We start from the raw sequence: 21,739 nt of genomic DNA, 5'->3' as shown, positions 1-21,739 counted from the left end.
AAAGCAGCATTAAAGCACAGCTTACAAAAACAAGCCTGCAAATAATAATGAGCAGAGTTGTGATTTTAACAAAGGTTTTTATTTTCCAAGACTGCATGTTGCAGTCTGTCATTCTTCCCAATGAGGAAAAAGTTATCACTGGTAAGGCTCATGTGTTATATAAGGATGACCCATGTAAAAAGCATGACTACTAATTGGTTGCTTCCAAAAATGTCTTTTAATGTAAAGTATTGTTGACTCTCTTGTGTAAAAATGCAGAAAGTAGCTGTATACCAACAGGGGAATAACAAAGTGTGCTCATTAAGGATAGCACAGTCTTTGCTGTCTGTTAAACAATAACCCATGTGGTCCTTCCCTCCTCTGTCAACATACCGATCTCTGTCGCTGCTGCACTATCCACAGGTTCTCCTGTTTCTTCTTCTTTTGTTTCAGGCCCTTCACTTACTGTCTCACTGAGCAGCTCAGTTTCCACCTGTTCTCCCGTCTCACCTGGGAATGGTAACCATGGAGACCAAATTAGGATCCACTAAGAAAATGCACCAAGTGCCCCAGCTCCTTTCTGTGAAGCTGATTTTGCTTTGTCAGCTCTCCAATGCCAAGGTACCCTCTGAATGAACCCACAGAGAACAAACAAGATGAACCCAAACACTTTTCATCATCCAGCTATATGGTTACCTCATGCCCATGAAGTTCTCCTAATGCTTTCACAAAATTCCCTTCATGTTGTATCCAAAGGAAATCCTGAGTACTATTTCTATTCAAGTAATTTTTCCTGGATTTTATTTCATAGATGTGCAGTTTATTTGCAATTGGAACAAAATAGAAAACATGGTAACATGCAAGTCTGGCTGAAACCCTGCTTTCCCTGGGAAGCTGCTGCCTAACTCATTTCCTCCCATGGCTACAGAAGCATAAAGGAAAGTAAAACAAATGCTAAGTATCATATGTACCATAGCATAAAAATAGAAAATCCCTTCTTCATTAGATGCCTCTGGTAAGAGAATGCATAAGGTATTACTTCTACCTTGGAAGCAATAAGAGCAAAACTTCTCCCCACAAGCTTCATTCACTTGCCCTTCATGCATCACTTGATGCTAAAAGCCCCACAACTCATCTTCAGCCAACCAGACAACTGTAAACGTGTTTCCACTGACGAGAGGTGACAGCACAAGGTCCAGGGCGTGCTGCTGTGCCTCTGGCACTGCCTTGAGCCTTAGAACTGGTGAATAATGAAATTGGAGTTTGCAGCTGGGCAGGATGTGTGTTTAACAGGTGAGCAACCTGTCATTTACTGCTTACATAAAACAAGGCTTTATTCCAAAGGATAGATGCCCATTTTATGTAGAGGACAAAATTCTTTTGTGAAGAAACACAGAAGAGTTCAAAGCAGTCCAACAACCATGCTCAGCTACTGGGATGCAAAGAATGAGATTCATATAGTCAGTTCAGAGATATGCAGCACAAAGCCACAGGATTAGTGGCAGTGTGTGTAACTGGCTCTGGACTTCACACGGATCAGTCCTTCTGCACCTCACACTTCTTCAAGGCAAAAGTGGAGTGAGGATGTCTACCTGTAGAGAAATACTCCTCATGTGCTTCACTTGCTCATTCCCTGAAGAGGTACTCCAGGACCTATCTGATTCCTTACAGAACTACTTCGTACCATTTAGGAGAAATTTGGTTCCTCCTGTGAAGTGTCCATCTTCTGCATGTGCAGTCCAGTCCATGTCCTCTGGACACTAACCCAAAGACAAACATAGCCTGCAATTTCCAGGAAGGAGAACACCTCCTGCCAAAGGTCCCTCCACAGCACATGGAAATACCCATCACCTCAGACAGCACTGCTTCCTCACACAGCCTCTCTGCCCACCCAGTCATCTCCAAGTATCTGTGGAAAGACAGCCCATGTCTCTCCACTACTATTTTTATTTTCCTTGTCTTGTAGCCGAGGACAGACTGGACATGCCAAGTGTGCATCAAAGAGATGCTTTTTCTTCTATATCCAAGCATGCACCCTCCAGCTTTATGTGTACAAGGACAGTTGGTTTATAATTAATACATGTGACTAAGCAATGGAGCCTTTGGGCTGTGCAAAATCAAGGAATGTGTCTGACCTACCCAGAGACACTATGTTTTAAATGAGGGGAATGGTGGGACATTCTACCTGCTAAGAACAAAAAGGACATGAAATGAAAGAGCAGAGGTGGAAATGCTGATTAAATTTATTACAGCTTGGACTTGTAAATCCGAGGCTTCCCCAGCCACATTCTTCTATGCCTCACATTGTACAGACACCCTGGACCAAATTCTGACTCCAGAAGCTCATTTGAGGCGCTTAGTAAGGCCAGAAGGACCCACGCAGAATTCCCTGGAGGCAAATTTTGGTCTCCTGAATTTATGAAAGCACAAATATTACCCTCAATGAGGTGGTCCTCTTCAGCAGTATGCACTTTCTCGATGACTTCCACTGCAGAGCTGTCACTGCCCTCTGCCAGCCCACTGTCCTCTGCTGGTCCTGGAGATGGTGCCCCAGCATCTTCTGGTGCTGGTGGCGAAGGGCCCCTGCTCTCCTCTCGCCACACAGAGGGCAGCTCAGAGCTCTCCTCGTCTCCTGCAGGCAGGGGCTCGGTGCCCTCTGGCTCCTCCCTTTTACTGACCGACTCTGTCTTCCCCTCCACGTCCAGGGTCGTGGCTGAAGCCTCCTCTCCTGGCAGCTGCTCACCCGGGTTGGTCTCCTCAGAGGCAAGGCTCACACACTCCGCTGGGTCCAACTGCGTTTGGTCCGCTAAAGTGTCAGGGTCATCTGCAGTCTGGGTGTTTGCACCTGATGATGCTTTTAGTTACAGTAGGGCAAGGAAAGGAAAAAGAGAATTACAGATAATTGGCCAATGGCCACATAAGCTGGATGACAACTAAACCCACAGTGAACTACACAAGCACTACTTGTCAAAGAGCTCCCTCCTGGCTACAGATAATACTCCCTCACAGGTCTGCTGCACATACCCACATATATCCAGTAGACGACAATCTGCTCTTACATTAAAAAAACTTTTCATTTGATGCATGCAATACATTTTTATGTTAAGAAAGCAGACTTGTTTGCAAGTCTATGTTCTATTACATTTTCCCTTATGAATCTGCAGTGTGCAGGTGGTTTGCTGGTGAAAAGGAAGCACCTTTTTCTGCCCCAAACCAAGCACAGGATGAGTATGAGGAAGCTGCTGTCCTGGGCTGCATGTGAGAAGTTCTGGTGGCACCTTCAGGTGGACTGAATAAAAACCCTGAGAACCCAGAGGGTGAGCAGTGCCTGCTTTTTAAAACAAAACCCACTTTGTCTCTCTTTTTCAGTATTAAACTACCATTCATACTATGATTTGTCTAATAAAAAATTCAGCAACAGGAAGCCGAACAAATTAAAACTTCTGCTTCTTTCATCTCTCATCAACTTATTGGCTAGTAAAGCAATGGGTTTTGGCAGAAAAAGTTTATGAATAAAGAACTGACAAAATTGCTTTGACAAGTATTTAAGGATAAAAGCTGAAGTCTCAAAATGAGCTATATCAACCTATCAGATTGACTTACTAACATTCTAATGAATTCAGTTTGACAGGATCTTGTACTTAACCTTTTCCTAAAGAATGTCAGGATGAAACCCCTGGTAATTCAAGTGTGAAATCTGTTTATATAATAATTACAAAACTGGAAAAACTGTATTTTCTGAGAAAATTATGATTGCAGTGTCAAAGCCAGTAAGCAGAACCATATGATACTGTTCACAGATGAATACATCTATCAGTGTTCATACGAATATAGATGAACAGGAAAGAAAAGTAGTACACCCTGCTCTTAAAACATCTGCTTGAATACTGCTGCCCTTAAAGAACTGCCCTTACAGTTCTTTTGAGATATTCCAACAAAACACCTCCCCAGCATGTGCCTACAGACCCAGGGAAGGATGGCTAAGCCAGAAGAAGAGCAAGAACTGAGAATCTGGACTGTTGAGACAGACAGAAGGCAATTTTGACTATGAGACAGGTAAAATCTCATTTGTCCCAAGTGTCAAACCATCTAAGTTCCAACCAACCCCTCCAAATCCACAGTAGTATGGCAATTTATAATGCAACCCAAACAACAGGAGGTAAATTCAGCTACGGGTCTCAGCCAACAGACCCTCCAGGGCAGGACCCTGCCTCTGACAGTTGCTGAGGGGTAGGGGAAAGGGCAGAGGGCCCCAGCCCACCCATCTGTCAGTAGAATTACTCTGTCAACCTGTTCAAGCTCCTTTTCAATCTGTTTACACTCAGTCTCCTATATATGCGATGATATTGAGGGCTGCAGCCCACTTACATCCCCGGTAAAACACATCTTGGCTGGTTTTGAGCCTGCTGCTGGTCATTTCATCAAGTGACAGTTCTTGTATTATGAGAAACAGCAAATATATTTCCCTGATTACTTTCTCCAGATCTCTATCACACCTTGTCATCCAAGCACTCCTTTTCCTAAAATGAAGCTCGAGGTGAAACAGATACCCAATCAGAATAATAATGAGTAAATCTAAAACTTAAGCTATTCTAAGCAGTGATTAAAAAAGCAATGTATGCTCAGAGACCAGACATTTGATCTTTTCACATTTTTATTTTTCGTCCCTTTGGACACTTTTCATGCCTTCACCTTGCTCAGTGCCAGATGGACAGAGAACATTTAAAATCTACAAGCAGAAACAAATGAACCATGAAAAGTAGCATGTTATATAGGGTTTAATTCACGTTAGTAGTAAAAGAAACAATTCAAATGTATTGTTACTAAGAATCTCCTGCAGCTTCTGTAAACATCAGCCCTGTAACTTCCAGCTAGCCCTCTCTCCATCAAAATGTTTTATATACATTGGATTATTAAATACTGCCATGCAACACAAGATCTGCACTGCTGGAAACACTGGAAGCATTCCTCTGCTCTCATCTGAAATGCAAAGAATTCCCTAATATGGAAAAATAAGTCCTCTCAGTAATCTCTTCAATACCTTTATCCCCAAGAAAAATGAACATCATGTGGCAGTCAGCATTCCTAGGATTCCTCCTAGTTTTGTTTTATTTTTAAATTTTAAATTTTTTGTTTTCCCTGCTGTAGACTATTTCAGCTGGAGAAAGAAAGAAAAACACCGTAAGTGGGCCATGGCTAGAATATTTTCTCTTTGCCTTCTTTCCTTTTGAAAAAGCCTTAAAGTTTTGTGAGTTATACATCAATGGAAGAAAATGAGATACAGTTTCCTCTATTAACTTATTTAGAGAAGTTTTTTTTCAAAATACTTTTTCTTATTAAAGTAAATTAGAAAATTGTTAACTTATCTGATTAGTAATTGCCAAATTAATGAAGATCTTTTCAGCTATAACTGCCAACTGCACTTCATCCTTATGATGACGTTAGTGTAGGTATTTAGTATATTTCATGACCTATCCTGCCATGAACATGCTTTTATACAATATAATTATAATACTCAGAATAAATTACTTCTGCTGTTTCCTTGAGCCTGTCAGTGTTCCTGTGCAGTGTTTCAGTGGAGGATGGAAAGGCAGAGGAATTGGTACATTGACCAGGTGAACACGACAGCAGGTACAACATACAGAGGTTTCTCCTGCTCCTTTCAGCAGGGCTGCTCGGTTTGCAGACGTGTGCTGGCTCTGCAGTGGCACAGGCAACACTCAGCCCACACAACCTGCTCTCTCCTCTCTGCAGTCACAAGCCACAGCACCACAAGACAACAGAGAATATAAACCTGTATAAAACCCATGCGTGCTGCAGGCAGAGTAGCAACAGATCATAATGAAGAATATAGGAAAGAAATGCGTAAAATTAAATACAAACAACTTTTTTGTATCTGCCTTCAAGATATACCTTTCTGGAGAGGACAATTCCTGTACCTGCAGCATTCAGGTTCTTACAGAAGTGTTTCCAAACCTTCCTTGAAGCAAAGAGCTAAATATGATGAATATAGAAACAAAGTTTTGTTTTACTTTCACTGAATAGCAAGGATATTCTTATTAAACATCCTACAAATACACTTTCTCACAAAACTAGTCAGCTGTGACTTGAGCTAATTAAAGCCACAGGAACATTGCCGACGCTGCACACTATGTTGGGGTGGATTTTGTAAGAAAAAGGAAGGATAGTGGGGTCAAATACTGCTAGTTCACTATTCTTTTAAAGACGGAAAGATAGGGCGTTAGACTGGCAAGATACTACACAAAAGGACCAACAGCAGGACCTGTCTGGAAAACAAACAAACAAACAAACAAAAAGCCTGCGGAGCGGAAGACACTTAGGCATTCATTCACAAGAAACACCAGTTTCGGAGCCATCACTTACGGGGGGCAGGTCTCTCCACTGACAAAATTAAAAGCCGAGGCAAGCCCGACGGGCTTCTGCCCCCGCGGGTTTCTGCGGGCCGCGCACGCCCGGCGCTTCCCCGCGGCAGGACGGGACCGGACCGTGAGAGCAGCGCGCCCCGCGTCCCCAAAGAGCTCCAGAGAGCGGGGTCCCCGTGCCCCGCTCCCCCGCCCCGCTCACCCGGCAGCGGCGGCGGCTCCTGCGGGCGGCTGCGGGCGCTGCTGGAGCAGCCCATGGCGGGGCTGGCGGGCTCTGCCGCCGCTCCGGACCGCCGGGCCGGGTCGGGCCGGGCCGGGTCGGGTCGGGCCGGGTCGGGTCGGGCCGGGTCGGGTCGGGCCGGGCCGGGCCGGGTCGGGTCGGGTCGGGTCGGGTCGGGTCGGGTCGGGTCGGGTCGGGTCGGCTCGGGTCGGCTCGGGTCGGGCCGGGCCGGGTCGGCTCGGGTCGGGCCGGGTCGGCTCGGGTCGGCTCGGGTCGGGCCGGAGCGCGGCTGGCGCGGCCGCCGGGCAGCACCGACCGACGGAACCGCGGGGGCGGCGGGGTGGCCCCGGCGATGGAGCCTTAAATCCTCCCCCGCCGCTCAGCCCGGGCCACCGCCGCGGCCGTCCCTGCCCCGGGGCGGATTTCTGCTCTGTGTGAGGGTGCCACAAGGTGTGAGTGGCAGCAGGCGGGAAGGGACTGCAGGTCCGTGTGCCCCAGAGTTTAACCCTGGGGGTGTGCACGTAAACCTCGCCAGCGAGCTCTGAGCCACGATAGCATGGACTAGAGGAGACCCAGGGGCCGGGTAAGAGGGTCAGGTCTGGGCAGGGGTGTCAGACGGACGTGGAGGCCACGCCGATGTTCGGTGGTCCGTGAATGTGACTGAGCTTGTGAAGCTGAGACTGAGGGTGTGGGGCTTCTGTAGGGAACCCCAGGCGGCTCCGGGGAGAGGAGCAGCAGGGCTGGGTTACCTCCACTGACTCTACGCGGTATGGGCATCCCTGGGGGTGAGCTCGAACACACACAGGAGCCGCAGCCTCGCTGCCGGCCCTCCCTGCGCACAGGAGCAGCTGCAGGATGCATCCCTGGGACTGGGAGGGACAGACCCCGGGGTCTCAGCAACTCGAGGGCAAAAAGGAATCCCTGGTTTGAAGAGTCCTCTGGGTTCAGTGGCCCCCTGTAACATCCTTACCATCAGCCTGAAAGGTAAAATAAAGATAATACTTTTATATTTGCATATAAGCAAATCAACAGATGTCCAGGAAAGTTGAGGTGGCCTAAAAGCTTCCCAGAGAGTAAGAACGAATTATTTTTGCCACACATTTGCTTGCATAAGCAGATAATTTATTTATTGCACCCAAGATATATTTGATTGTGTCAAATTTAGACAAATCGTGTGTTCTTCTAAATTAACATCTTTTATCCAACCAGAAATTTATTTAGATAAATCATATTGTATCTGGGCATTTGTCCAGGGTTTGTGATGTTCCAAAGCCAAGGTAAAGCAGCAGCAATAACTCTAATAATTCCTGCAATAGTTTCTCCTTCCTTAGTTTGAGTTAATTTTCAGGATGCTTTAAAAAAAAAAAATACCCACCAAAACAAAACAAAACAAAAAAAACCAAACAAAAACACCCCAACAACAAAAACAAACAAACAAACAAAAAAGCCCCCCCAACACAAACAAAACAACAACAACAACAAAACCACCACCACCACAAAAAAAAAAAAAAAAAAAAAAAAAATTCCACTGTTCCACTGTGGCTATATATAAAATTTCTATGGGACATTAGACACTGATTTCAGCTGGTAACTTTTGGATTAGCAAAACGTTGCTGTGTGACAACAAAAGTAGAAGTGCAACAAAGGGCTTAGCAACTTAGAAATTAATTCCAGAAATATTTCACATTCATGCTGCTGGTGTGAAATCCTGATTGCTGTGGTGGGAGCAAGGTCAGTTCCCTACACAGCATGTGGGAATTCCCTAAACAGCACAGATGAAGACACCCAGAGATCCCACTGCTCTGCTGCCACAGGCAGGAAATAGAAGTGACTGTGACAGTGAAGGAGTAGTGACAGCTAAGGAAGCCTGACATGCCAGGAAACAAACCTGACATTCCACCTTTCTTCTGCGATCTTTCAAGAGAACAAAGTAAGGAGGATCGGCCACCAGGTCAAACTCATCAAACACTGGGCACTGAAGAAAATGAAAAATGGAAGGCTACATTCAGTTCATTCTCTTACTTGCAGAGCTTTGTACCTGCTTCCCTCCCTGTCTTAACCAAAGGATGAGTTCTGCAAGGTGCACCTATCATCCAGCTTACTTAAACAGCACAGACAGGAATTTAAGGTTTACAAGGCCGGAGAGAGGGAACACGAGAGGTATGCCAGCTGGTGGATGGGGTCCACCGCTTGGGACCCAGAGAGCCACAGCCACCCCAAAGGATGTCTCGCTAGAAACAGCTCCTTGGGGGGTCAGGGCGCTCCTCAGCTGGACAGAGGGGCTTCTCAGCATCGGGCAGAGCAGTGATTTTTCAGCTCAGTGATTTCAGCTTTCAGTGATTTCAGCTCAGTGCTCTTAGCTCATGCCCTTGTGAGTTAGCCCCTCTTTTAGCCGGCCTTGGTGAGAGAGAGAGAGGTCTCGTATGGAATTTCCGCAGAGAGGGAGCAGGAGGCAGCGTGTATTGGCAGCAAGGCTCACCGGCGGCTGCTCTGTACTTTTTGTTCTTTAAACAGGCCTTGGATAGGATACAGATATGGAAATGAGAACCCAAGGGCCATTTGGCAGGTGACTCCCACAACCACTAAATAACAATGTCACGGTCTTCCCTCCTCTTGTGTGAAGGAGAAGTTGCATCTTTTCAGCAAGAAGACTGGACATAACAGAGCAGTGCTGCAGCTGGACATAGGCAGGGCCACGCTGGGACAGGGCTGCACCTCAGCGTTTCCTCTGCATTGCCTCGGGCCAGGCCAGGCTCGGACAACGTGTGCCCTCTGCAGAGTGTTCACCACAAGCACATTTCCCTGGGATAACTGCAAGCTGCTTCTCTGCCACTCTCCTACCTTCTGGGAGCACAGGATTAAACAGAGCTTGTACAGAGTCCCAAAGAAATTCGTGCAAGTGATATACTGGCTGCAGCATGATGTTGGCAGATGAAAATCCTTGGTACGTTTTCCATCCCATCCCTTTCCTTTGGCAGGGCTCCTCTCCACAGACTCTATGCCTTCTCTAATCCAAACCACCTTGGTACTGCCCTAAATGAAGGTGGTACCAAAGAAGCTAAAAAAAAACCCCTAAACCTTTAAGAGCAAATAAACTTAATAATTATATTGAACTAGTTATTTTATTTGGGAATACAAATTGGGAAGTTAAAATTAAATATAAACTATGAGTATTCAGGGATAGCTGTACATCCAGAGGTAAAGCAGCAAATACCTATGACCTCTTATATACAATCAGCAATACACTTCCAAAACCAAACTTCTGAAAGATTTCTCTAAGGACCTGATAATTTTTAAGTTCTCCAGGCCAGTACTATATGAGCAAACTTGTTGTAGAACTCATTCCAGAACTCACTAGCTGTTAAGATTTTTGAGCATTTTAGATATTATTCCTACTGCAGCTATTAAATTTATATCTATTTTCTGATAGTCTCAAATCCTGCGACTTTCCAAATCACAGTGCTTTTTCAAAACATTATGTTAATCAAGAGTTTTCTTTTTTGTGACTTCTTTTATCAGCTCTTTGGCTATTCTGTACAGAACAACCAGTACCTAACCAAGAAATAAAATATTCTAAATTGTTCATTGTGTCAAGTAATTCAGGCCAAATGTTCCATTGATCCAAATATTTGTAGGTCCATTGAAGGCTGTTCTATGATGCTGATTAATGAACTGCAGAGAGCTGCCTTCTGAAAAAGCTACTTTTGTTTTGCCTGGGATAGCAACTACCCTGAAACTCAGCTCCTTATACATGCATTGTAATTTCATGGAAAGGAGCAATCTGAAGATTTTCTCATAAAACTAATTACTATCTTTAGAAATTTGCACCTCTGGATTTCTGCACAATTTGGCCCTTAGAAAATGCACTTTTTCATTGTACTGGCACCGGATTTAAGCAGGCTACATATATAGGTATACAAATGTATGTATTTATAGATGTATATATTTATGTATATGCAGACACACATACTTCTTAGTATGCTTTTACTGACTGAAAATACATCCAGGTCTGCAGATATCCAGGTATTCACAACAGACAGTATTGAACCTCAAGGTTTTCCCTGTTCTCTAATGAGATAATCTTTCTGCACTTGATCCATTTTCATCCACAACTCCTTTCTTTCTTTCCTTCCTTTCTCATAGTAAAGCTGCTTCAAGGGTGGCTGAGGAAAGCTTTTAATTCAGATATAGTTGACCTGTGCCTTACTGGGATTCTAAATTCCCAGTGATCTGAAACAAAGAGCTGCATTTTTCAGCCTGACAATACAGGGGATAGATCAGTGCACGACCCTGTGAAAATCAGATGAACATGTTTGCATTTGCTGTAAATGCAATGATTATCAGGGAGCATGATCTGTCACTCTTAATAGCCCTAATGTGCAAAACTAGAGAATAATGGCTGCAGGTGTTCACACAACATTGTTGTGTAATTGTGCAGAGACTTGACCAGACTATAAATCAAAGCAGGTCTGTATTTTTGCATATTTTCATCCTATAAAAAAAAGTGTGTTCTGTTCATACTGGTAAAATAAAGATACAGGCCTATCTTGTCAGAAGATCAGTCTTCTCTTTTGAAATGAATCTCATTATTCAGGGTTAGCACGCGACCTGTGGCACCTGAAGGACGGCTGTAGACATGCTGTCCTTCTTGCAGTGGCTTTAGCAGAGGTTGCAATCTGAAATTCCCCCAGTCACACCACGCATTTACTGGAGCTTTCCTGGTAACAGGTTGCAGGGTGAAACCCTGCACAGTCAGTTGACAAAAGCTTTGTACCTGACCAATCACCTTACGGTGCCACAGAATTCAAATATTCCTGTTATTTTGAATCATCACCTTTTGTTGCAGGCTTTGGACGGGACATATCAGCCTTGAGCGAAGGTTTGGGTATGAAATTTAAGCACCAAACACTGGGAAGGCCCCTATGACCTTATCGCTTCGGGTCGTGGGTATGCGCATCTCCACAGATACTGGGGTATGCTGGGTACCTGCCAGGTGGGTTCATCCTGACCTGCAATCACAAAGGCATAATCAGGCTTACAGGCAACCTGGAAACCACTTCCAAAATGAAAGTCATCAAGCAGAGGAATCTTCAAGGGATGACTCGGATGCAGATGATGCAAGTGATCGCTCGGATGGTCCGTCCACAAGCAGACACTGAACGCTTTGCATTTTTCTTTTCTGTTTCTTTTTTTTAAACAGAAAAGGGTGAGATGTAGCCCTGGTTTGTGCCTGAGATGTTTGATTTTCTGAAATTCCTTTCCCAGGAAATTTTCTGTAAACAAGAGACATGTTGTTGTAATGGTAAAAATTGTTTACATATTTTTCCTAGGAGGGGCTTCTTCTTGCTGTTCATCTGATCCGACCAATGTGATTGAAGAGGTTTGTCTTCTTGTCACCAATTGAATTGGTCTGTGTAGAATAGTATAAAAGGGGAGACACTTCCTGAGAATAAAGGAGTCACTTCCTCAGCCTTCTGAAGTTGGAGTCTTTGTGTCATTGTAGTGTACAACAGCATCAACATGTCATTACTGTTACTATCTCAGGCACTGAGCAGCTCTGACAGGGAGCTAGTGCTGAATTCTACACATCACCTACTGACTCTCAGGGGAAGGGGCTAAGCAGGGATGCTAAGCTAAGCAGCTTCAGATGTTCCTCTGCATCCCTGGCTGCCAGAGTGGTCCCCACTTTCTCTCAGGATCAGCAGTGTTGCCACTTCAGCTGTATAAAGACTCCAGAAGTTCAGAGAATTTAACAGAATGATCCATCTCAGACTGTACCAGAGGGTGCTGCTTATTTTTCAGACTTCAGAATTACTTTTTCACATGCTTCTCTTTCTTTCTTTCCAACATTTTCTCTCAGTTAACTCTACACTGTCATCAACAGCACACATAATTAGCACACATACCTGTTTTCTTAGTACCTCATTGTACTGTTTATTGGATTTTCTGATGAGTAATGAGAAAAGGTGGTGATATTATTACCACTGCATTTGTGGGGACAGTGCTTGGGTTCTATAACACAGAGAAGAAGTTGCTTTGGGATTTCTCTGCAGAAAGGCATGCTGCTTGGGTGAGCCCACATATGCAGTATGTCCAGTGCTGATTCCTTGCAGCCAGACTGCTGCAAGAGACCCCACAGGTGATCCTGGCCAGCTCCATTGCTTGTCTGTCCTCAGGTATGTGTAACCCTGCCACCACAGTTTGTTTGCTGATACACAGGCACTGGTGTCAGTGCTGCTGCACAAAATTCCCTTGATGTTTTAGGATTTTAGCTTTTATATTTTTCATATATTTGCAATCCTGCAATTCTTTAGTGTATAGCTGCAAACTCTATATAGAGTGTTAGCTACTGTCTTCCCATTTGGTCAGACAAAACAGTTCCTCTCCAGGCCTGGGAATCAAGGACACCTTTCTGTTTCAGGCCCTGAGAAGTGTAAAACAAAAGTGCGTTGGGGGCAAGCAAACTTGGGATAAATCACTTCGTTACCCGAAGATATAATTGGAAGATTAACCCCCAATATGCAAATGAACCAAACTTATAAATGTATGAAAACCCATGACACATCATCCATTTTTTTGGGTGTAGCCCCTGGGTGGGCTTTGTCTGCCTGAAGTGTATCTGAAGGCCCTTCAATAAATATGATCACTTTTTATTCCCTTAATTTTGTCTGCCCTCTGTTTTTAATTAATCCCAACAAGGCATCATCTTGACTTCCCTTTTTTAGATACACTGATCTGGTTTCATTCACCCAAAATGATGAAGTTGCTTTCTAATTTTTGGGATAGGTCAGTGTTCTACCAGTGACTTTTCTCACAGTGCTCTCACTCTCTTCATACCTCTAACTGGTGCTTTCTTATACAGCCTCGTCAGGATTTTAGTGGGGAAGAGTGGTGAAAGAACTTCAAGACCACTGCTCTCTGGATTAAGTTCTCCCTCTCTGTTGGAAACTCTGCTTCTGCCCTCTCACCAGACAAGCCAAGGGTTAGGCCAGGGTGAGGAGTGGTCCTGCTTTCCCCAAGTACTCTGCATTCATTCCCTGCAAGCTCATTTTCACTGCCAAACTGAGCACCAGTCTGCAGAGCCCCAGAGCCAGAGTAACACCTGACTCAGCCCGAGAAGGAGCTGACCTCCCTGGCTGAGCATGGTGGAGAGGGCAGGGGGGCTGGATGAGACCGCAGTGCCTGCTGTTAGTGCCAGGAGAAGTAACACTGTTTTTCCTGAGGCAGCCAGCTGCTCCCTGGGTGGCTCCATGCTGAGACTTGTTTGCTGGAGATCGAGACATTGCCTGCTGCTTCCCTGCCTTTCTTCTATTTCTGCTGTATCATGACCATGTTGTGGAGGTGAGTTCAAGATCCCTGAGGCTGCTGAGGGTGCCTGGGTGCCAAACTCTCCCTGATGTGCCTTCCTCCATTCCTTAATTCTCAAACAGTGGCTGTCAAGGCCCATCCACTCCCAGCTGCTGTTTTTAACAAAACAGTGGGTGTAGAACTTTGTTTAAGGAATTTTAGTGGGGTCAAAGCTTTTCTTTCTTCTAGTGTAATTTTAATCTGATTTGGACTGGCCCTCTGTCTTTATAAAGGACATTTCACGGACCACAGAGCCCCAGGAAAGGCCTTTACAGAAGGGAGATTTATGAGGTGAGAAACAATACTGCCCATTTCTGTATGTATTCCCACCACCGCCAATCCAATCCTAAGGAAAGTGGCTCTCTCTTAAAGTGAGTGGAGGCTGCAAGGGTACCCTTGGAAACAGCTCCCTCTCCCGGAGTCTTGCGTGACTCCGCATCTTGCAAGCCGACAGAAAACCTGGAATAGTCAAAAGGAATGGCACCGAGGAATTCACGAGGCCCACTGAGCTTTATACTCCCTTGCCAGTAATTTCAACAAGAACGGAAGATGAATGTTACGCCAGGCCACAACCAACCAAGTAAAAGCATAAAGAGTTAAAAGCAAAGTCACAGTTTGATGGGGAATAGCGGCAATGCACCTGAGGGCTGGGACAAGGGGAAAAAGAGGAATAGGAAAAGAGAGACAGATTTTACTTTTCAGTTGTCAAAGAAACGTTTGAAGTATACCTCAAAATTGATTTAATCATACTCTGTAAAGGGATAGAGTTGTTTGGTTTTGGTTTTTTTTTTTTTCAATAAAAGAAATTGGACTATAGAGACACATCAAAATGCAACATTTTTATACCGCTATTTATATAGTACATACATCTGTGCTTAACAGAGACATTATTCCTGGAGAATTTACCTTTAGATACAGACCAATGTCAGCGTTTCACTTGTGATATTTCAGCTTCACTTAAGTTTGGTAACATTTTTTCCAACATATTTTTGTCTCAGTGCTAGTTTAGATGCTTAAACTGATCTGTTAAAACCCAACATTGTTACCCAGAAAAAAAAAGATTGGGACGATGGTTTGCATTTCGGCCAAAGGCTGCCTGTCACTGAGAAGGTTATTCTCTTGGAAATATTTTGATTATGTCTGTGATCATACATCAGAAAAAGTTACCATGGAGATAGACATTCCAGGAGAAGGGCATAGCATTATAGTGCTATAAATTTTTTTTCTTATTTGAAAGAATATCTATTAATATAAGCATACTAGAATAACTGAATGCAACATGTTTTGTCTTGGCTTTTTAGTTTTTGCTCCATATTGATAAAGGCATCAGACTTCCTAAGGCCAACAAGCACAACAGTTTCCCATGCTTGTGCAAGTCTAGCAAAGCTCTTATACTAGTTTCGTAATTTCATAAGAAATGTACACCCTGGGATGCCTTTCTGGCGCAGTGTCTTAAGAACATTAAGTCACACCAGCAGCAAACGTGTTGTCCTGCGGCTGGATCCCTGAGTATCCTCTAGGGGGATATCCCCAACTCCCACTTAAGAGCATCCACACTGCTCATCCCTGCAGGCGCCAGCTGAGCTGCTGCTGCTCTCTGCTCCTCCCTGCGCCACCCTGGGGCGCTTGTTCCAGGATGGACAGCACTGTGGGACCGAGAACGCATGTCCTCGGCCTGAAAATGGGAGCCTCATTTTGCGGCTCTGGTCACAAACAATGCAGTGCATGTATGCTCAGCGAGATAGTTTTCAAACCAGTGGTTTCCAGAGTGCACATGGGGGCAGGAGAAAGTTTCCCTTTGCTGTCATTCCGGCACAGCCATGGACTGAGCTGCCTGGGGACAGGCTAAGGACACTGCACAACTGGTGGGAGTGCAGAGCCATTGCCTGGCAAACCCAGGAGCTGCACTGAGGGCACCCGAAGATGAACATGTTAACACAGGCATCGTCGGGCCCAAGACTATTCCCAACCTCATGAAACTGGTTTCACGCAAGAAACCTGTGTGTCTGCTCGGGCTCAGCCTGGGGCTGTATCCCATCGGGACGGGCCATTCATGCAGACTGGGGCCCTGCCAGGGTCTGAAGGCAGAAGACAGGCACTGCTGCTTTGGCGAGGCAATGTGCATAGTGCAGACAGCAGAGACACAGGGGTAGACCACCACGCATCCCCTGTGCTGGTGCCTTATGGTGCCCAATAGATTTATTTTTTCCATCCCACAATTTTCCCCATCAGCCCCGTGTCAGGAGTGACAGTCCCTAGTGACTGTTCTGGTGACACCCCGCCTGAAGTGCTGTGTTCACCTCTGGAGTCCCCAGCACAGGAAGGAAGGACATTGACCTGTTGGACCGGGTCAAGAGGAAGCCACCAAGATGACTGGAGGGATGGAGCACCTCTCCTATGAGGAAAGGCTGAGAGAACCGGGAGTGTTCAGTCTGGAAAAAAAAACGCTTTGGGATGACCTGATTGTGGCCTTCCAGCACCTGAAGGGAACCTACAGGAAAGATGGAGAGAGACTGTATTTTTTACAAGAGTAAAATGTAGTGGTAGTGACAGGAGAAAGGGGAATGTGGCTTCAAACAGAAAGAGAGTAGGTTTACATTAGATATTGGGAAGAAGCTCTTCTAATGTGAGGGTGGTGATGACACTGGTACGTGTGCTATGGATGCCCCCCAAACCCTGTGAGGTATTCAAGGCCGGGTGGGATGGGGCTCTGAGTAACCTGGTCTAGCAGGAGATGGCATGGCAGCGAGGCGGGAACTAGATAAGCTTCAAGGTCCCTAGCAATTCAGGTCATCTGTGATGCCATGGTGGGAAGCGCAGGCCGCTACGGCTCTTCCCGCGTCAGCTCCTGAAGCCTTCCGTAAGGCTGGCATGTGCACCATGCATTCAGACTCCCTCTGCGGAACGAGGGAGGCGGAGGAGATGGGAAAGGACGGGCGCCAGCAGGAGAACACAGACAGCCGCCGAGGCCACGCCACAGCCGAGCCCGCCCCTCGGCCCAGCCCGCCCCTCGGCCCAGCCCGCCCCTCGGCCCAGCCCGCCCCTCGGCCCAGCCCGCCCCGCGGCCCAGCCCGCCCCTCGGCCCAGCCCGCCCCTCGGCCGAGCCCGCCCCTCGGCCCAGCCCGCCCCTCGGCCGAGCCCGCCCCTCGGCCCAGCCCGCCCCTCGGCCGAGCCCGCCCCTCGGCCCAGCCCGCCCCTCGGCCCAGCCCGCCCCTCGGCCGAGCCCGCCCCTCGGCCCAGCCCGCCCCTCGGCCCTCATGATCCGCCTCCATTCAGTGTGGCCACGCCCACACGGACAAGGCCCCGCCCCGTCCCGGGCCCCCGCCGTGGATCGAGCGCGTTGGCAGCCGTGGGGTGGGGTCGGGTGTGCACGGCTCTCGCGAGAGCTGCCGCGGGCTTCGCGCGGTGCTTGGTGGGAGCTCCTTCCTTTCTGGCGGCCCGGCCATCTTGGCGGCGCGTCTGCGGTGAGCGGGGCCGGGCCGGGCCGGGGGTGCGGGGGCCGCTGCGGGCGCTGCTGCCGGGTTCTGACCGCTCCCCTCCATCCCCGTGTGTTCCAGGTACCGCCCGACTCCCCGCGAGGCAGCAACATGGTGGCCGCGAAGAAGACGGTGAGTGAGAGCGGGGCCGCGCCGGGCGCACGTGGTGGCGGGGCGGCCGGGCAGCGCCGTGGTGCGGCGGGGGAACCCCGGTATGGCCTGGGTTGGCGGTCGGCGGTGCTGGGGCGGCGCTGGGCACTGTCCATCGCGGCCCTCAGCTCAGACCGGGCCATCCTGACACTGGCCGCGCCCCTCGGCCGCATCCTGCTGGGTTCGGTGTCCTCGGGTCCCTCCCTTGCGATGTCCCGGGGTGCTTGCAGAGCTCCTGAGATAGCTGCAAGAAGGAAGAGGTGATGCCGAGATCTTCGGGCGGGTGGAGTTCAGGTTTTGCCTTTCTTGCCATGTTCTGGCCTTTCTCTTAGGATGGCTTTGACGGATCTGGGTTTCTTGGTCAAAGGTGGTTTCGTCCGTCAAATGTGCCTAACCTTTGTTGTTGTCATGAGCACGCTCCCCTGTTAGAATATCAGTTCGATAACTGCTTAGAATCACTTCTTTCTGCTGCCCCATATAACGTATGCTGCCCCATATAATTCTGCTGCCCCCAATGTGCGCCCTGGGGAAAGACAGACCCTAAACCCGGCTTAGATTTGCAAGGTAGAGAAGTGGTATTTACTTGGCCTTGACTAGCTGAGCTTGACATGAGCTTGTCAGATACATGCAGATGTCACTGATTTGTGTAGATAGCAGCAACAGTGCTTTGAGATGTATTTGTCTATTGAGAGAGAATGGAGTAAGAAATAACTTTCTGGATTTGTGAAAACACAGTATCAGCGACACCTCTATCCATAAGCTTTCTTATGCTCCAGTAACTGACTGGCCTTTCTTATTCCATGTTTCAGAGGGAGATTATTCATATAGAGAATACGAAAAATGCATCTATTTAAAATTTCTGTATTATCTTCTCCAGTGTTTTGAAAAGTGTGAATTAACACAATAATGCTTTTCTGCATCCTTCAGAAAAAGTCCCTGGAGTCCATCAACTCCAGGCTTCAGCTGGTTATGAAAAGTGGCAAATATGTGCTTGGGTACAAACAGACTCTGAAAATGATTCGTCAGGGCAAAGCCAAGTTGGTCATCCTCGCCAACAACTGTCCTGCTTTGAGGTAAGCAGATGTGTGAGAAAACAGTTCTGAGACGGGTTCTTTGTACTAGTGCAGAGTGTGCTTCATGCTTATTGCTCCAGAGACTTAATACAGAGGGCTTTGCTGGCGTGTTCTGGAGTGCTCTGAAGTAAAAGCAACAGGTAGTTTGCTGTGCAATGATTTCAAGTCTAGAAATGTTGAAATGCTTCCTAGTGTTTTTCTAGGTTTCTAATTCAAGAAGTTTGCACTGGAGAAAGTACTGGAAGCTTTTCATACTTGATAGCATTCACTAAGAGTGTAACAGGGCTGACTTCCCATGTTTTTCCAATGTAGTGTATTGGAAGATCATTTTACAGCTAGGAAAACTGGTAACTGATTTAAAATATTTGAAGCACACAAAATTTGTCAAAGTTAGTTATAAATTTGGGGTCCTGGCCGGAGAAACTGCTATTTTGAGAATGTAATCTGATTTAATATAATGTCATTTTCCTCACTGAATGTCTGGCCCCTTTTTGTTATCGAGGGATATTGACAGCCTTAAGAAAATGTAAATGTGAAACCCAGAAATTTGGTTTATACTTGGGAAATAGCAGAACTGTTGCAGTGGGCAGCAATCCCCAATATTAATGAGGATCCCAAAATGCTTGGGAAACAGTACTGACTGCTAGACTCTCCTAGTGAAAGTCAGAAGAGAGGGCAGTATAGAGATCGACTTGATGTTTTAAATTGAAACACACAGTTCTTTCTCAGCTGCAACAACTGTGTCTCTTTGTTCAGCATCATAAGGCCATCAGCATTAACTTAGTTTATGCACTTTGGCACAGCTCCTATGGCCTTTCCGAGTTCTGCAAGTGCTGAATCCTGCTAGAAACATAGAAATGAGCCTGTAGGAGTGTAGGGGCAGCCTGAAGGGTTTGTTGTTACAGACATCTAAGTAAAGGTTCCTGAGCCATAACCCTGGAGTGATTTTGCCTCACAAGAAACAGCTGTTTCTCTGGGTGGGAAGGAAAAGTGTCTTAAGGTTTAAGTGTAGTAGGAGTTAAAGCTGCCCTCTTTGTATTGCAGCTGGTCAGAATTGTTTGTGGGTCCTGTTAACACCAGTTTTTGGATTTCAGAAAATCAGAGATTGAGTACTACGCTATGCTTGCCAAGACTGGTGTGCATCATTATAGTGGGAACAACATCGAGTTGGGCACAGCATGTGGAAAATACTACAGAGTGTGCACACTGGCCATCATTGACCCAGGTAATTCTCTCCTGCAGTGTAGGGACCAAATGAGGTGTCTGTGGATCCTCCTTTGTCCTGTGAGTAGCAGCACTGAGCAAGAAACCAGCAGTAGTGATGACACACTTCACTGACTTTTCCCATCAGGTTTAACACTTACAGTTTCCTCAGACCAAGATCCTGTTCTTTTGTGAGTCCTAGGTTCTTAGAATGTGGAAAGGCTGCACTTAGCTCTTTTACTGCTGAGCCCTGTGAGCATTTTGTTTATTTGTTAGTCTGTAGGAAGGTTTCAGTATCTGGGAAACAACCTTATGGGTCCTGTTTCTGAACCTGTCAGCTAGGACGTGAGTTTGCACAGCATGCTGTTTACAACAGCCCTGTATGACTGTTCTGAATCTGAGACAAAGCGTTGGGACTTGTCCTGTTTCCCAGAATAATATATAGAAAAATAACCAATAGGCAGGTGGTTTCATTCAAGGGAATGAAAATTATGTTAAATACCATTTTAAAACTGTTTGTATGTATTTGTATGTATTTAAAAGTTTGTATGTATGTATTTACTATGGTTTGGTAACAGTCTTTGTCCCAGAGAGTTGCTCAAATTCCTTATGTAGAATGCTAAGTAGGTGACTTCCCATCTTTTTTCCAGAATGTTGTAAGAGAAGAATCAATCACTTGTTCTGTTTATTGACCAGAATACATACACCTAAGTTTAATGATTTCTTCAATAACTAACCAGCTGTTCCACAAGTCACAATGGTTTGAATTTCCTAGTTCTTCAGAAAACTTTATTTAGCTTGCCTGTAAACTTAATTTTCAAAATGTCACTTTCAGGTTTGGTTCTGGGTGGGGTGGGAGCTGTAAGTAAAATCCTAATGCTGTGTAGCTGCCAATGCGAATATTCTCGCTGTCCTGATATGCCTGTGATCAGGGGAGGCTAGACATTCGCTAGAGTAAAACTGTGCATTGTGTCCTCCAGGACTAGATTGTTGTTCTAGTCCTGGCTTTCTAAATGCTGGTGACAGGTGCATAATTACTGGAAGATACTGTATTTGGATTAGAAAAACACGTATTTTTATCAGAGTCACTTGCTTTTTTTCTTAAGCAGACTATCTGTTGCTTTTAGGTTGTTTTCTTTTTCTACAGTCATTGGTGATTTTGAGTGGGGTTTTTTTTTCTTATTTTTATTCCTAAAAACATCTTTCTTTGGGTCCTCTTTTAACAATACATTTTTGTTTTGCAGGTGACTCTGACATCATCAGAAGCATGCCAGAACAAACCAGTGAGAAGTAAATGCTGTAAAGGTGTTATTTCTACAATAAAATTGGCTACAGATCTCTTTGAAGAAAAATACGTATTATAACTTTGTTGGTTTTAGGGAACAAACTTTATAAATGAAGATTCATTACCACTGCTATGCTTCCTCTTCTGTTAGAAATAACCTTCACATGGCAAAAAATTTGCCTTTCTTTCTGTAGGCATTATGGATCATAAGAGGTAAGTGAAGGAAGACTTGATCATGGAAAGTATGATGCCAGATCCCAAGGGTCTAGGGCTTCCTTAGTATTTGCTTTTGGAGTGCTGATGCAAACACAAGGCATAACATGAGGGAGAGTAGCAAATTTGGGATGTTGGTGGGGAACCCTAAACGTTTACTTACATTAAAATAATTCACTGTTTTTATCAAATGCATCAATTACTAATGTGCATTAGTCCTTTTCTCTTTTCCTGTACCTTTTCCAAGAGTACATATCTGTAAAAGGGCAAACAGGATATAGCTTCTAGATGTGTAACATCACTTTCCGTAGGATACCAGTTAACTTCACGAAGCTGTTTTTTAATCAGTAGCCCCTTTTTTTAGTTCTCTGAAGATACTGGAGACAGATAAGCTGGTGTTCTCAAGTCAC

General features: G+C 45.8%; 1 protein-coding gene and 1 non-coding gene across 2 annotated transcripts; both read left to right on the top strand.

The window, feature by feature from the left end:
• The first annotated feature begins 17,238 nt into the window (after positions 1 to 17,238).
• RPL30 (ribosomal protein L30) lies at positions 17,239 to 21,183 on the top strand. Its single transcript, XM_066334107.1, has 5 exons — positions 17,239 to 17,393; positions 17,487 to 17,537; positions 18,483 to 18,628; positions 19,723 to 19,853; positions 21,076 to 21,183. Exons 2-5 carry the CDS (start codon positions 17,517 to 17,519, stop codon positions 21,123 to 21,125), a joined length of 348 nt encoding a protein of 115 aa, XP_066190204.1. The 5' UTR covers positions 17,239 to 17,393; positions 17,487 to 17,516; the 3' UTR covers positions 21,126 to 21,183.
• Positions 20,725 to 20,859, top strand: LOC136372971 (small nucleolar RNA SNORA72). Its single transcript, XR_010745555.1, has one exon. It is a non-coding gene; the product is annotated as a small nucleolar RNA SNORA72 (small nucleolar RNA).
• Positions 21,184 to 21,739: the final 556 nt, after the last annotated feature.

The sequence above is a fragment of the Sylvia atricapilla genome, chromosome 1 (genome assembly GCF_009819655.1).
Source record: "Sylvia atricapilla isolate bSylAtr1 chromosome 1, bSylAtr1.pri, whole genome shotgun sequence".
NCBI classification, from domain to species: Eukaryota; Metazoa; Chordata; class Aves; order Passeriformes; family Sylviidae; genus Sylvia; species Sylvia atricapilla.
The sequence above is the reverse complement of the archived record's forward strand: the minus strand, read 5'-3'. Positions and strand labels throughout refer to the sequence as shown.

Bases quoted from the DNA above. Each gene is read 5' to 3' on its own strand.
- RPL30 (XM_066334107.1), top strand. From the start codon at position 17,517: ATGGTGGCCGCGAAGAAGACG. The intron at 17,538-18,482 runs GTGAGTGAGAGC...TGCATCCTTCAG, and splicing joins TGGTGGCCGCGAAGAAGACG to AAAAAGTCCCTGGAGTCCAT. The intron at 19,854-21,075 runs GTAATTCTCTCC...TTTGTTTTGCAG, and splicing joins ACTGGCCATCATTGACCCAG to GTGACTCTGACATCATCAGA.